Raw genomic sequence first — 15,757 nt, 5'->3', positions numbered from 1 at the left:
ACACTCCCACACCGTTATGCTTGAACCAGTTATACATACCCTTATGAATTTTATATGAACTTCTTTTCTAATTTCTCAGGGCCTTTACAAGGAATCAGGATCATCAGATTTCATTTTCTTTCTTGTATTATTAATAAAAATTTTAGATGAGAAAACTGAAAAGTGAATAATTTTGAAAACGTATATGCTTTCTTATGATGAAATAAAAAGATAACATAAGTTCATCTACTCTCATACAACGGAATGATCAGTGATCGATTAATCTGTTATAATAATAACTTATTGAAAATAATAATCGATCTTGTTGAAAGTGTGACATGAATAATGGTAGCACGTGAAGTCTTGAACAGAAACGGAATTTCTTACATCCTGACTTCTATGCTCTTCTCTAGCAAGTGCTCTTTCACAGATTGGATGGGTACCTTCATACAAAACGGCATAGAACAGTTAGCAGGCTCGGTTTTAGATTCAAAGGTATTAAAGAGAATATAAAAGGTTTGTTACCTCTTTCCGGTGGAAAATGCCGGCAGCAAGAGCAGCAGATGCATTTGTCGTCTCAAACACCTCGGAAAAGTGCTCAGGAGTGCCTGCTCCACTGCTTGCGATCACCGGTATGCCCACTGCATCAGAGATGAGCTTTACCAAGTCTGTGTCAAATCCTTTCCCTTGACCTGAAACTCGCAGAAAATTAAGCATAGAATGATTTTTAACATCTGGAACAACGCGGCTTTAGAGACTTAAAAGGAACTTCTGAGTGAACATACCATCACAGTCTATGCAGTTCAGTAGAATTTCACCAGCACCTAACTCTTCCACCGCTTTTGCAAGCTCATACGCTCCAATAGGCCGACCTTCTCGCCCTCCACTTACCTTTTAGTCAGAGGAACCAATAGTGTTAAAGAATGAGACAAAATTCAGAAATAACATGCAAAAAAAGCTGGCTGGAATTTTACCGTGCACTGGTACCATGCATATTCTTCCCCATTCGGACCTAACAACAGCAAGTTAACATCGGTGGAGAAACTCTATTCAATGTTTAGTACAAAGAACTCAAGGCTATGCAAGATGAACCATATCATCTGAAACTAGAGTTAACATAGCTTTTTGAGTATTTTCCTTGAGCTTTCAGTGCAGCCCAATTTTGCCATGTAAATGTATGATATGTAGCCAGCCTCAACCATGTTCGTTTTAGACCATGACAAAGCAAAGAAAAAAGAGGTGAGAATACTGGCATACCTGGGTTAGTTACTCTGATGACTTTGTATGGCACATCATCAGGATGGTTCACATAAACTCTACGAGGATCAATACTTACAACCACTGCCTGTGACGAGAAAAAAACTCAAATCAATTAACTGAAAAAGCTGCTTCACGTAAATTGGGGAATATAAGAAAACAACTATCTAAACGCATTCAAATGTATATTCACTGTCTACTCAATCTGTAACTAAGCTACTTACGTTCTAGTGTAAAGCGATTAACATACCTGATTTCCATAAACTCTGGATATTTGCTCTAAACTACTCTTTCCTGTCTTCACCTACAAAAAAACAAGGGGATTAGCGTCTTCGACAAAATGAGACGGCATGTACAAGCTTACCCCTGATTTAACAAACTCTTCCGCAGCATAAACAGCGTCACTTCCTATGGAGATTTTATCAGCACCGGATCTGAAATACTCAGCAGCAACTTCCAAACTAGAATAGTACCTGAGCCAAAAGTAATTTGATATTTTAATCGTTATGGAGAACATGTTCAAAAGAAACAGGCTGAAAAGAAAACTCTTAACATGTACCTGCCGGTAGCATCTGTAAAATCTCTGATACCACCTCCAACGGTTAGTGGTACAAAGACATTCTCTGATGTGTACCTCAAAACCTATAAAGGATGTAAAAAGATTTAAATCAGAAAACACATAACTGCAGAAGTAATACTTAAAACTCTAATGAGAAACAACTAATCTTAGTACCTGTATCATCGGCAAATCCCCTAGAGGAAAATCACGGAATCCAGTTATGTTTAAAAAGCTAATCTGAAAACCCAAAGGGAGAATGGTTTAATGGCAAACAAAATCTAAACAAAGCTGTATTTGAGCCACGAATAACAAGAAAACATACCTCATCTGCACCATCTTTGTAATACTGCCCAGCTAAATCCACAGGTTTTCCAAGATTACGAACCTGCACAAGAAAGGTTAATTACTTAACGGCGACAATAAAATAGTCAACCTCAGTACCTCTCAGATTAGTCAACACAGCTCAGAATACAACATTAAAGCAACAATTTTAACAGACCTCGTTTTCGTTAGATTGCTCTCTCACATCATATTGGTCGCCTTTAGTTACTACAAGATCTCCTTTATCATTAGTCCTCACGTCAAGACAAGCAATCACCTAGAGAAATGGAAAAAAAATATATAATCATTAGAAAAATTCCTGCAATAATAGTAAAGAGAAAACCCAACAATACTGTGGATAAGACACTACGATAATGAAGGAAAAAATTATTACCCTCTTTGCAAGCTTTGAAGCCTTCCTTTCCATTGGTTTCTGTCTTCAAGTGAAGTGTAGTTTCCATTAGCAAAACCCAAAAAACTCAGGAAGCTTACGTTGTGCACGCAAGGCTAGAGTGGAACTTACCTGTTTCAAGGGTGATTTTGGATCCAGGAACCTTCTTAAAACAGAAAGCCCCACCTCTGAGAATATCCAGATTCTGAATCAGTATGAGATACTATATATGAAGTAATGAAGATATCAACAACAAATAACTAGAGTAAAACATCATACCCCCGCTCTTCTCTGGATGGAATTGGACTGCATGCACATTTCCCTTTCTTATGGAAGATATAAAGGATTCGCCATAGTGGCAGGTAGACGAAATCCAATCCTTGTTTTCATTCGACTGCAACAATCACAAAACCGAAAACTATGAACATAAGAGGACGAGATAGACAGTGGTACATATACAAACACGACAGAAAAAAGAAGAGATTGTTCAAATACATACCGGAATGGCCCTGTAAGAATGAACAAAATACACATGACGACTTCCAACATCATCCAAAATTTCAGAATCCTTCCCCACTTGCAAAGCATTCCAGCCAATGTGGGGTACTCTTATACCAGCTGAAGAATCAAAGCGTCCAACTGTTCCCGGTATCACACCAAGACCTTTGACTGACACAAATATACAGTTAAGAGTATATGATATCATAATGCTGATTGTGTTGAAGAGGAGATAATATGAAGAGGGGGCAATAGAGCAGAACCTGGTCCATTCTCCTCACTAAAGTCGAAAAGCAGTTGTAGGCCAAGACATATGCCTAGAAAGGGGCGGTCATTCTCAATATATGTGCACAAAGCTTCTCCCATCCTTCAAAACATCAAATAAGACATGTTCAGTGTAACTTAAAAGAGCACCTGAATCAAAATAGAGATCCTCAGAGCTTAGTGATGCTTACCCGGTTTTGTTAAGTACATCCATGGCGGGTGCAAAAGCTCCAACGCCAGGGAAGATTAGCCGATCAGCATTAAGAATGTCACCAGGTGTTTTCACCTGACATTTCAAGTTCCCCCAATGACACCACTCACTACATTAACATGTAGATTAGAGAAAAATAAAAAAAAAGCTTACGTCTTTGATGCTGAAACCGAGGTGACGAAGAGCGTTACGGATGCTACGGACATTCCCAGCTCCGTAGTCAAGCAAAGTCACAACTAGAGGCGGCACGAAAAAGACGAAAGCTTTGAGATCGGAAAAGTGAAACTTTATTGAATTTGAAGTGAGAGAAACTACCAGAATCGGAGGCAGAAGATGCGCGAACCGATAGGCTTCTCGGAGATTTGAATTTGAGATTAGCACTGCCGAGTTTTTTCCGGGAGAGGAGCAACGAACTTGGGGATGAAGAAAGGTTTTGTCTTGGAGTGACACAGGATGAGAATGGAGCCGCCGTCGTAGCCTCCATTGATTGCGATTCACTGACTGTGCTTCGATTTGTTAATTCAAAAGGACGTCGTCACTTGTCTCAATTGTCAAGAGCCACGACTAAACAAAACATCACTGTTTACGACGTCGTTTCTGAGTGTCTTAAAATATTATAATTGGGCCTTGAATATTGGGCCTAGATTTCACTTGACTCAAATAACGCGACTTCTAAAGTGAGTTTTGTTGACTCTTTAAAATTGTTATAACAGAAAAAAAGTGGTCACTTAAATTGCATTCCTAATATAACATCAAAGTACGAGTTAATTATAAGACCTACATAAGTCTTGCTAGAAGAAAAATATTCCTACCATGCTGTTTTTAATAATAACAAGCGTGGCGAAAAAAATAAACGAGATTAAATAATGGTTTAGGGGTTAGGGTCGCCTATAGATTCACCTACTCCGAGCATCCAATGGAGGGCATGAAAGTTGAGCAAACACGCAAAAGGACAAAATAAAAGAGAGGTTATGGACTTTGTATGATATTTGAGTGTGTGTGCCAACAATAACTCGTCCCATCCTTTTGTTCTCAAGTCAACCCTTTTTATTTTATTTTAAAAAAAAAATTTATCTGAATAAATAGCTACCAAAATTCAATCGAGATTTTCACCAGATAGTTTATTTGCAGTAGTACCAAACCGGCTAATTTTTCTTACCTATGTTTTCAAGTTCTAAGAATGATTTAATCAATTTGATGTGCGGTGGTCAAAATTAGGCATTAACCACTCATTAAATATAACATGCCAATTCTGAAACAAGTAAGTAATTTTGTATGTTATGTGTTTTATGAAGCCATCACGACGTCTGCTATGAGTCGTCAGTTAAAGTCACCGTGTCCCTTTCCCATTAGAGAAACTATTTAAAAATAATGAACTTCTATCTCTCTCCCATTGTGATCTATACTATTAAATCAGGATACTATTGTCATTTTTACTTTAGATTGCTCTTTCTTTACTAACAATGCCTCGGAACATTGTAAGTGACCGGGATCCCCGGTTCACTGGACGTTTATGGACAGAGCTGTTCAAAATTCTTGGGACGGAATTAAGCTTCTCAACTAACTTTCACCCACAATCTGATGGACAGACCGAACGGGTGAAGAAATCAGTGCGTGATAGTTGGTCTGATTGCTGTGAAGAAATCAGTCCGTGACAGTTGGTCTGATACCAACTGTCACGGACTGATTTCTTCACAGCAATCAGGACGTGCGGCCTTAGCAACTTTCACCCTTGTGGTTTGCTAAGTCAGCCTCTCGGACAACTCGCTCAGCACTTAGAGAGAGAATATGGACGTTTTTAGAGAGAGAGTTTGTGGAAGTGTTTTCTTATTAAAACTTGGTGATTTACAAGAGAGGGGATCACCCCTTTATATACACTTTCTCCTCCTCAACGGACGGTTCAGATCGAAACGATCTAACGGTTGTGAGGTTCCTTCTCAAAGGTTCTACAAAGCTCCACACTTTTCTACACTTCTCCCTACCTAAGATATTTTACAAAAGACTTAAAGCTTAAGAAAATACTTAGTGGAGTGGACTTGATTCACCTCTGGCCCGACCCGATCTTTGGTTGTCTTCATGGACGTTTTGGGTTAAAACGGGCCGTGACATCCTCCCCCACCTAAGCCGGTGACGCCCTCGTCGCCGTGTATGCCTTCAGTATGTCCCGGAATTGCCACAAGTCCTCTTCTGATTCCCATGTTGCTTCTGCCTCTGGCAGTCCCTTCCACTTGATGAGAAAATGGGTCTGTCTCGGGACTCCCCGCTTCCTTACTTCTTTGGACGCCAAAACCTCTTCGATCTCTTTGTCATAAGACTTAGTCACCACGGGTGGTGCTCGAGTCGAAACTCATCGGGTTTGGTCGTCCTCATCAGCATGGTACGGTTTCAGCATGTTTGGAGAAATCCCGAAAACGGATGAAGAAAGTTCTAAGAATGATTTAATCAATTTGATGTGCGGTGGTCAAAATTAGGCATTAACCACTCATTAAATATAACATGCCAATTCTGAAACAAGTAAGTAATTTTGTATGTTATGTGTTTTATGAAGCCATCACGACGTCTGCTATGAGTCGTCAGTTAAAGTCACCGTGTCCCTTTCGCATTAGAGAAACTATTTAAAAATAATGAACTTCTATCTCTCTCCTATTGTGATCTATACTATTAAATCAGGATCCTATTGTCATTTTTACCTTAACTTGTTTTTTCTTTACTAACATTGCATGTTTCATTAAGGTCAATCAAGTAATATTAATAACACATTTATATTGGGCCATTTTTTCGGATCCAGTCCACTGTCCACATCAGATCTCTCTTGGGCCATTTGGACCGATTAAGAAATCATATCCAATTCTCAGATTTTTTTTTCCTTTGGGCCATTGAGTCCAAGTTCAAATTTTTTTTCAACCATTCTTAATTATTTTTTTTCTTTTCTTAATATAATTTAATCATTCATAAAAAAAAATTGATTTTTTCATTGAAAAGTATAAATCTTTATTAAAAGTATATAATTATTTTTATTAAAAATATTAACCACATAATAAAATTAATTTATCAGAGTTATACCAACTTAATCCATTAAAAAAATAAAGTTTAATTTTTTAAACATAAATAATCATTTAAAATGAAACACGATAAAAAAAGATAAAAAGTTTAAGTCTTTTATAAAATAAAACACAAATATATGAAATATGACATTTACTAAATATTTTGACATTTGAAAGAATAAAAAAATAAACCCGCGCTTTGAAAGCGCGGGTCAAAATCTAGTTATTTTCTTAAATCTAGAGGTAAAATTTATGTTATGAGGTCATAAACGATGAAAGATAGTGGCAAATGCCAATCGCGTGGTAAGAGCCAAGAGGAGTTAGTTGTTGAATCCTAAATCCAGTAATAGGAGATTTATAGACTAAACAAAGATATAAGTATGATTAATGGGGCCAAAGGTTTCGTTTAATGAAGTGTTTACAAGAAGGCGAAGCGAAGAATAAAAGAAGAACTTGTAGTCGTAAAGACGAACTCATGATTCTCTCTACTTTTATCTCTCTAGTCTTTTTCTCTCTATTTCGCTGTCTCCTCTCCGTAATCATTTTTCCTCCTTTTATAGATTTTAGCTGCGTGGTTTTGTGGATGCGTCATGATTACTTTCTGACCCGCTACAATGATCGGCGGATTGTCAGTGAGTAGGTTCGGCGCCGTGGTAGGAACCTCGGCCTATTCTTTCATGTCGTTCGGTGGCGTGTTGTCAGGTCGTCTCAGGGAGTTGGTGAACCGCTTACCCCGATGTGATGATGGCATTCGGCGCGGGCCTTGCTTCCTTTTCTGGGCCTCGTCGCGTCGCTCCTGTCTTGGACTCAGTTTTAGGATCGGGCCGAGTCAGCTCCTGGGCCTTGGCACTTAGTGAGGCCCATATCCAACAACAGTCCCCCCCCCTAAGTGTCTATTCGGGATTTCTAGGATGACACGATGAAGAGTCGTGGATGGGAGTTGACTCGGCTCGGCATGCGTTCGTTATCATGACGTGGCATCCTATGGTTGGTACTAACTTCTTTCTCGTGTATCGCGGAGGGCGTCAGCGAAGAGTCGCGTCCTTTGAATTATAATGTTTTTGTTGTCTTTTGGGTCTTGGAAGTTGTGCTTCCTTTCTCTATAAATTGGTTTTGTTTTCCTTCTTTGTCATCTTTCGCTCTCCTTTCCCGTAGTTACTTTTTTCTCTTTCTTCGGCGAGTTACTTTCTTCTTCTTTTCATCATGAGAATCAAATCTAGCCTTTCTTCTGCTTCTGTCGAGGATCGTGTGGATTATCCGCAATCTTCTCCGTCTCTTCCTCCGTCTCCGACTGGTGGGAGAGGATCGGAGTCTACGAGTGATAATACTCCGATTACCCGTCGGCCCTTTTTCCATCGCGACGAAGGAAGTTTTCTCCGCCGGAATGTTCGGACGACACCGTAGCAGAGTTCTGGTCGTTTTCCTCAATTCGATGATGAAGACATTGTCGACCTCGAGGATGACGGAGAGGACGCGGTTGATGCTCCAGTGGAGGACGTTCCTCCGACGGGGCTTCCCTCTGTTCGGACATGTGCGATGCTTGATGGTATCGCGAGGACTTGCCTCTTTCCGAGGTAGTTACAGATGCGTGCTCGGCCATGGACGCCCCTCCCCCCCCCCCCGTATGGATGTGTCTGTACGAGGCATTTTTTACTCATTTGCGTCTCTGGTTTCCTCTCCCTCGTCTTCTGACGTCGTATGCTGCTGCCCGGGATATCGTCTTGACTCAATTTACTCTTGCCGCCATGCAGAATGTAGTTGCGGCTCTGGTTTTGGGGGCAGAGGTCGGCATTGATGTCGATCTTCGTTTCTTCGAGGAATTGGCTAATATTAGCAGGAACTTAGGGACTCCCAATACTTTCTACATAAATATTAAGTCTCGTCACGACATTCTTAGGGGGAGGGTGAATAAGGCGCATGAGTGGTTTCAGCGTTATTTCTTCGTCTGGATTGACTCGGCTTCTGTGGCGGATCTTAACGCGGTCCTGAGAGGGACTTGGAACTCTTCGCCTAGTGAGTCTCTTGTTTTATCTCTTTCTTCGTCGTAGTTTGCGTGTGACTTTATTTTTGCGCTTTTTGGGGTTTTTCTAGAGCGTCATCCAATCCTGCTTCCTCCGCCGGCGGTTTTTTCTCGCGGAGTAGAAAAGATTCGTGAATTGGGGGTTCAGCAGTGGTCCGACTTCGATCGTGATCGTATCTTTTGTAGCGTTCCACGTATCTCGGCCGGTATGTTCTGTCTTCTATGCGAACGGCTTCCTTTTAGTATCTCGTCTCTTACTCGATTTTCTTGTTTTTAGCCGTTTAAGGTGCTCCCTCCGGCGGTCGATCGGGTCTTCGTGGTCGGTCTTCGTCGCGTCCCCCTTCACTCGTGATGCCTTGTCGAGCCGCTCGCTCTCCTTCGGTGCGGACCGGGGGCGCCCGTCATGACATCCCTCCGTATTCGAGTGTTATGAATGATGAGGTGACGAGTTCTTCCTTGCGGGAAGAAAACATGGGAATGGCCCAGTTCAGCCCCTTGAATCGTGATGTTGAGCCCGAAAGGGCGTTTGGTGAATCTGGTGGAATGAATCCGGCTGCTCCTGAAGGTGGGGAGCCGGTTAGTGTTGAAAGGGGGGCTTCTGATACAGCCCCGACAGGTGGTTTTATGGCTGATGCCATCCGTTCTGATGTCCGGGAAGGTCGAGAGTCTAGGTCTCTCAAGCGTCTGTCCGAAGATGTTCCGACGGAGGGTGCCCCTGAAGAGAAGAGATCTCAGCGGGATCCCCATGCCCGGGTGTTCCGTTATAACAACGACACTCCTTTTGTGAACGATGAGCGCGCTTGCGCCGAGTACTTCTGTCTTCCGAGGAATGCGTTCACGGACATTCCTGATGTTGATAATCTAGTGCATTCTCAGGAGTTCAAGGATATGTCTCGCTCTACTGCTCAGGTTCTTCTCTTTCCTTTAACATGGTGGTCTTTTGTTCTTCTTGGCTTAAGTTTTTTCTTTCTTGGGTGCAGTCGAATGCCCATGCGGTGCGGCTTGTGTATCTTTACGAGAGGGATCTTCGGAGGGTGCGGGCCAAGCTGGAGGACATGTTCGCGGAGAAGGAGTCGTGCGATACTCGTATCAAAGAGCTGGAGGTTGCCGTCGGCGGCTTAAGTTCCTCCGCTGAGGTTCTTCGGGCGGAGCTTGCGGCGTCGTCGAGTCGTGAGGCCATTCTTCGATCTCAGATTGGGGATCAGCAAAATGCTCTTGGGCGAGGATCAGTTATCTCGAGCAAAGTCGCAAAGATTGTGCTGCGAAGGAGGTGGCTCGGGCTGTTCGTGAGGCCGTTGCGAAGTATCGGGGCGGGTAAGGGCGTACTTGGATGATCAAGAGCATGTGAAGGAGCTTGTCTTCAAGGAGAACCAGATGACCGGGATCGTGTCTTGTCTTGAGGTTTGTATTGAGGAAGGCATTCCGATTCCTTCGGAGAAGTTGAGGCGTCACCGGGTGGCTTTGAGGGAATACACTGACCTTCTGGACAACACCGAGGTCGCGGCTTTGGAGGATGACGATCTCGTGGTTTCTCCCCTTCTTTCTTCTTCTTTAAGACTTAGTATTAAAAATGATAATGTTGTTTGAGGCTACCTTTGGGAGTCTTTTAGACTTTGTTTAGTTCTGGGGCGTTGGTGCTCTTTTTAATTTGTTGTCTTGACTTAGGGTCGTTGGTGGCCTTGTTTGAATGACTTCTTTTTGCTGTTTTTTGTCTTCTTGTTCCTTTGATATTTCGTCTGAGTTTCGTTATTTTTGCTCCTTTGTTATTTTGCTGGATTTTGTTCTTTTTGCGAGATACCCTCGGCTTTTCAGGTGTTTATGAGGTCGAGACTTGACTCGGTTTATCTCGTTTAATCGGGATTGATAATACTCGTGCGAGATGGGCCCGACTTATTTACTGAGTATTAAAAAACCGACGATGCGGGTCTGGGCCCAGCTTTTTATCCCCCTAGCCCGAGTTTTTAAGTCGGAGTTAGGGAGTGTGGTTTATTTTGCCACTGCATCCGTGTGGAACGCGTTATATCGAACACCTGGCCAGGGTGACGATGTTAAAAAAAAATCTGCTTATTCGAAAGCTCTTCTTTGGTCTTGGATTTTTTTTGGAGTTATGACTGGACACGTAAACGAGCTGCCTACGTACCCCGGAGGGATCAAGTCATTCGTAGTTCTTGCTTTTTTTTGGCGCTAAAAGGAGGGGTTTTGGCTTCGTCTTAGTAGTAGTACTTCTTCAGGTTTACGACGTTCCATGAGCGGGGAACCGCCGTTCCGTCAATTTCCATGAGTTGGTAGACGCCGGGTCTGACTATTTTTGAGATTATATTCGGCCCTGCCCAGTTGGGGCCGAGCTTTCCTGCCTTCTATTCTTCCTTGTTTTTGAATGTCTTTCTGAGTACTAAGTCTCCTTCTTCGAAACGTCTTTCTTTCACCCTTTTGTTGTAGTACTTGGCCGCCTGGTACTGGTAGTATTGGATGCGGACAAATGACTGGTCCCGGTCCTCTCCGGTGAGATCGTGGTGGTGGCAAAGTCTTTCGTTGTTCAGCTCTTCGTCCTATGGCATGATCATGCGTCTTACTGAAGTTATTGCGGCTTCTTCGGGTGCCATTGCTTCCACCCCGTGACATAATGAGAACGGGGTTCTACCGGTTGCTCGTCTGGGAGTGATTCGGTGTGACCATAATACTCCATCTAGCTCATCGGCCCATTATCCCTTTTTGGCCTTGATGTGCCGCAGTCCACAGATCAGTACATGGAACCAGCTCAGCATGGAGTTCAGGACGTTCTGAACATTTCAACCGAGGTTCATGTTTTTCACCGTACCGGAAAGACTGACCGTGCAGTGTACTGGACCGTCCCGCATGCGTCCGGAAAGGAGCTTTGGCTGGAACCATGGCCGGATGACAGATCTAACCGTTCTGGAGCTTGCATTTCCTGTCCAACTTCACATTTTAAGACATATGGTCGAGGTAGAATCCACTTTGGACGAGCTGGGCGAAGTGACATTTACTTGGGCGAGCTAGATGAGCTGAGTGAGCTAAGTGACACTACTCTGAAGCTGGATGAGCTGAGTGAGCTAAGTGACACTATGTTGGAGCTGAATGAGCTAAGTAACACTGAAGATGGAGCTGTTTCAGCTGCTGAGCGAAATGGGCCTTTTCAGCCCAAAGAAAAGTTCATAAAAAGTTCATTATGGAATTGTTTCTTTCCAAATTCGACCAGCCTTTTCCTCAGTCCATTTCAAGCCCATTCTCATCAAGAATATCAAGAGGGAGTCAGCAAGGAAGTCTTGGTCATGCATGGGAAAAAGAATTCGACAAAAATCATTAATTTCGGTCTTTAGTCAAAGTCTTCATTTCTAGTTTCAATGTCTTGTTTTTAGCACATTCTTCTTTGGATTTCTACAACTTGTAATCCTATAAATAAGGCCTAAGAGCCACGAAATAATACAGATTATTTTCCCCTTTTTATGAGTTTATCTCTTTGTTCTTTGTTTAGAACATTTCTTAGTTTCTTGTTGAGTTTATCTCCAAGTTTCGATCCTTCTTTTGTTGGACCAGTGCGTCACATCCGGCAACGATCAAAGTCAGGTAGTATCATTGGGCCATCCGCAACCCTTTGTGTCTCCGTTCATTCCTTCAGTTCTCCTTCCTCACGGATCGAGTCCATATTTTTCCTTACCGGTCGAGTGTTCATTCCTTAGGGTGCATCAGGCCTCCAGCCGCTTCTTCATTCCGTCGATGATTGTTTTGTTTGTTGCTTCGGCTTGGTCGTTTCCCTGCGGGAATCGTGGGGTTGATTTGCTTAGCTTGATTCTCCAGCTCGCGCAGAAATCTTCGAAGTAGTTGGAGATGAATTGCGAGCCGTTGTCGGTGACGATTTCATAAGGTAGGCCGTGGCCGCATATGATGTTTTTCCATACAAATTTTCTGACTTGCTCGTCTTTGATGGATGGGTACGCCTCGGCTTCTACCCATTTGGTGAAGTAGTCGGTCATGTCGAGTAAGTATCTTCGTTGTCTCGACCGGGGTAAAGGTCCTACTATGTCCATTGCCCAGCTCATGAAGGGGTACGGTTGTGCTGTTGCTTTAAAAAGTTCGGTACGGGCGTGTATCATCGGTGTGTGTCGCTGGCATTTTTCGCATCTTGCTGTGTGCTTTTGGCAATCTGCTTCCATCGTCGGCCTGTAGAATCCGAGCTTCTTAATCTTTATGGTTAAGGACCTGTCGTCTGAATGATTAACTCCTGCGCCATCGTGGGTTTCTCTCATTACTTTGTCGGCTTCGGCGCCGTCGATGCAACTTAGCCATGCTCCCGTTGGGCTTCTTTTGTAGAGATTTCCGTCTAGGTGCATATAGTTCGCGCATTGGGTCTTCAAGCGTCTTGCGGCCCATTTATCTTCCGAAAGTTCTCTGTCTTCTATGTAAAGGAGTATTTCGGTTCTCCAGTCGACATGCGGCTCGTCTTCTTCTAGCGGTTCTTCTTCTGCCTCTTCGTCTTCGTCGTTCTCGATTGCTATCTGCTCGTTGATTAGGTTTAGGCTCGGTGTTATGTCGATGCTTGGTTTTTTTATGCTTTCTACGGGTATTATGCATTTCTGCGTAGGATCAGAACTCGACGCTAAAGCCGTCAGGTCGTCTGCTGAAGTGTTGTTGCCTCTCGGAATTTTAGTCAGGGTGAAATTCGCGAAACCTTCTGCTAATTCATGGACGACCTTGAGGTAGGCGTCCATCCGATCATTTTTCGCTTCATAATCACCCGAGAACTGCATTGCGACCAGTTGTGAGTCGCAGAAAGCGTCTATCCTTTTTGCTCCTATTGCCTTTGCCAGTCAAAGACCCGCTATCAGGGCTTCGTATTCCGCCTCATTGTTGGACGCCGGAAATGCGAGTCGGAAAGATTGCTCTAGGACTTCTTTTGTTGGCGATTCGAGACGGATGTCGATCCCGTTTCCATGACGCGATGATGATCCGTCGACATAAAGAGTCCATGCGGCCTCTGGATTTGGTATAGACGTTTCTAATTCCGGCGTTAGTTCAATGAGGAAGTCAGTGAGTAACCTCGACCGCCCATTTGGCCATCCTTTCCGATTGGCTTGGGCTGTGAAGAATATTTCGCAACGGTTGCGTTGTCATTACTGCGATGGAGTGCGATTGGAAATATGGGCGGAGTTTTTTGGCTGCGGTTACGACTGCTAACGCTAGCTTTTCCAGAGTTGAGTATCGTGACTCAGCGTCGTCCAACGTCTTGCTGATGTAAAAAATAGGTCTTTGCTCGCCTCGTTCCTCTCTTACCAATACTCCGCTAACCGCCGATCCCGTGACAGATACGTATAGGTATAGGATCTCTCCTTCTTCGGGCTTGGCTAAAACTAGTGGCGTCGCCAGGTATTGTTTGAGTTCGGCGAAGGCTTTCTCGCAGTCGTCGTCCCATTCGAAGCGTTTGTTTGCTCGGAGCAGTTGGTAAAAGGGGAGAAATTTGTCAATGGACCGGCAGATGAACCTGTTGAGTGCGGCGATGCGGCCGGTTAATCGCTGGACTTCTCTTGTGCTTCTGGGCGACGGGAGCTCCATTATGGCGGCTATCTTTCTTGGATTAGCTTCAATTCCTCTTTTGGCTACGATGTATCCCAGGAATTCTCCAGATGTCACCGCGAAGGTGCATTTCGCCGGGTTCAGCTTCATCTCATATTCGTTGAGTATCGCGAAACATTCCCACAGGTCGTTGACGTGTCTATTTGCCATGAATGATTTCACCAGCATGTCGTCGATATATACCTCCATTATGTTTCCTAGTTGATCCGAGAACATTTCATTCACCAATCGCTGGTAGGTGGCTCCTGCGTTTTTGAGTCTGAATGGCATGACTTTGTAGCAGTAAGTTCCTCTCACGGTGATGAATGAGGTTTTCTCTTGATCTTCCGGATGCATCAGGATCTGGTTATACCCGAAGAAGGCGTCCATGAAGGAGAGTAGCTCGTTTCCTACTGTGGCTTCCACGATGCGATCTATGTGAGGTAGTGGAAAGCTGTCCTATGGGCATGCCTAGTTAAGATCGGTGAAGTCTACGCACACTCTCCAGGATCCGTTATTTTTCATGACGACCACTGGATTTGCAATCCATTCTAGGTAGTTGACCTCCCTTATGGAACCGGCATTCATGTGGCGTTCTACTTCCGCGTTTACGGCTGCCGCACGTTCTGGTCCTAGCTTCCTTCTTTTCTGTTTAATCGGCTTATAGGTTAGGTCGATGTTTAGTTCGTGGCAGATGATGCTGGGATCGATCCCGATCATATCGGTTGTTTTCCACGCAAAAGTCGAAACAGTTTCTTTGAGGAAGTCGATTAGTTCGGCGCGGATGTCTGGGCTCAGCTCGCTTCCTATTCTGACGCGTCTTTCGGGGTCATTGTCGTCGATGGGGACTTGTTCGATGGCTTCTCTCGGCGGTTCTCCCGTTATGGTTTGCTCGGTGGGGATTTCTCTGATGATGGCGTTGCAAGCTCTCAGGACCCTCATCTCCACGGGTCCCATGATGGAACATGCCCGTGCGATCCCTTGGCTTCCTTTTAGCACGTGCGTCCCTAATGTTTTCGGGAACTTCAGGCATTGGTGGTATGAGGAAGGTACCGCCTCCATGTCGTGCAGCCACCACGTTCCTATGATGATGTTGTAGACTGCGGGTTTGTCTATTATGGTGAACGTCGCGATTTTCGTTATCCCACCTGCATGAACAGGCAGTTTTATCGTTCCGACGGACAAGGTGGTCTCCCCGGCGAAACTCGTCAATGGCCGGATTTTGGGCTTATATTTGTATCCGCGGAGTTCCATCTTCTGCAAGGTTTCTTGAAAAATCAGGTTTACCCAGCTTCTGGTGTCCACTAGGACTCTGGACACTTCGCAGTCTGCGACCATGATCTCGATGACTAAAGGGTCATTGTGAGGGAAACTTATTCCTTCAGCGTCGGTGTCAGTGAAGGTCGTTGCGTCGTCATTTGCGGTTGGAATTCCAAAGGTCTTTATCTCCTTCCGGCTCCAAACGTTCCATCGGTTCGTGATGTCGCCTCTTCTTTGATGCGCCCGGATGGATCTGACTGAGTCATTGCAAGAGGTGAGTCCGCCCATGATCACGTTTATTCGTCGTTGAAAACATGGCGGGGAGTCAGGTTCGTTTTCTCTGTTTCTTTTTCTTCCTCGTTCGCTTACTCTAGGGTTTTCTTGT

General features: G+C 43.9%; 2 protein-coding genes across 3 annotated transcripts; one reads left to right on the top strand and one right to left on the bottom strand.

The window, feature by feature from the left end:
* Positions 1–167: 167 nt before the first annotated feature.
* On the bottom strand, positions 168–4,056 carry LOC106445482 (imidazole glycerol phosphate synthase hisHF, chloroplastic). Of its 2 annotated transcripts, XM_013887054.3 has the most exons (19): positions 3,796–4,056; positions 3,634–3,716; positions 3,461–3,555; positions 3,269–3,372; positions 3,007–3,176; positions 2,787–2,901; positions 2,640–2,695; positions 2,511–2,549; positions 2,295–2,393; positions 2,118–2,180; positions 1,970–2,032; positions 1,796–1,878; positions 1,601–1,709; positions 1,487–1,540; positions 1,237–1,324; positions 954–991; positions 765–870; positions 505–671; positions 168–422 (listed from the first exon to the last, which is right to left on the bottom strand). In XM_013887054.3, the coding sequence occupies exons 1-19, from the start codon at positions 3,962–3,964 to the stop codon at positions 363–365; spliced, it is 1,761 nt and encodes a 586-aa protein (XP_013742508.2). In that variant the 5' UTR covers positions 3,965–4,056; the 3' UTR covers positions 168–362. The 2 variants fall into 2 exon arrangements, 1 of the variants encoding a protein (XP_013742508.2); XR_007317907.1 differs by lacking the exons at positions 168–422; positions 505–671 and having other exon boundaries at positions 825–870; positions 954–1,079.
* Positions 4,057–8,152: 4,096 nt separating this feature from the next.
* On the top strand, positions 8,153–10,131 carry LOC125579835 (meiosis-specific protein ASY2-like). The gene is made up of 5 exons (XM_048743706.1): positions 8,153–8,537; positions 8,616–8,750; positions 8,831–9,453; positions 9,525–9,814; positions 9,864–10,131. The coding sequence occupies exons 1-5, from the start codon at positions 8,153–8,155 to the stop codon at positions 10,129–10,131; spliced, it is 1,701 nt and encodes a 566-aa protein (XP_048599663.1).
* Positions 10,132–15,757: the final 5,626 nt, after the last annotated feature.

This window comes from Brassica napus, chromosome C1, assembly GCF_020379485.1.
Source record: "Brassica napus cultivar Da-Ae chromosome C1, Da-Ae, whole genome shotgun sequence".
Taxonomy (NCBI): Eukaryota; Viridiplantae; Streptophyta; class Magnoliopsida; order Brassicales; family Brassicaceae; genus Brassica; species Brassica napus.
The sequence above is the reverse complement of the archived record's forward strand: the minus strand, read 5'-3'. Positions and strand labels throughout refer to the sequence as shown.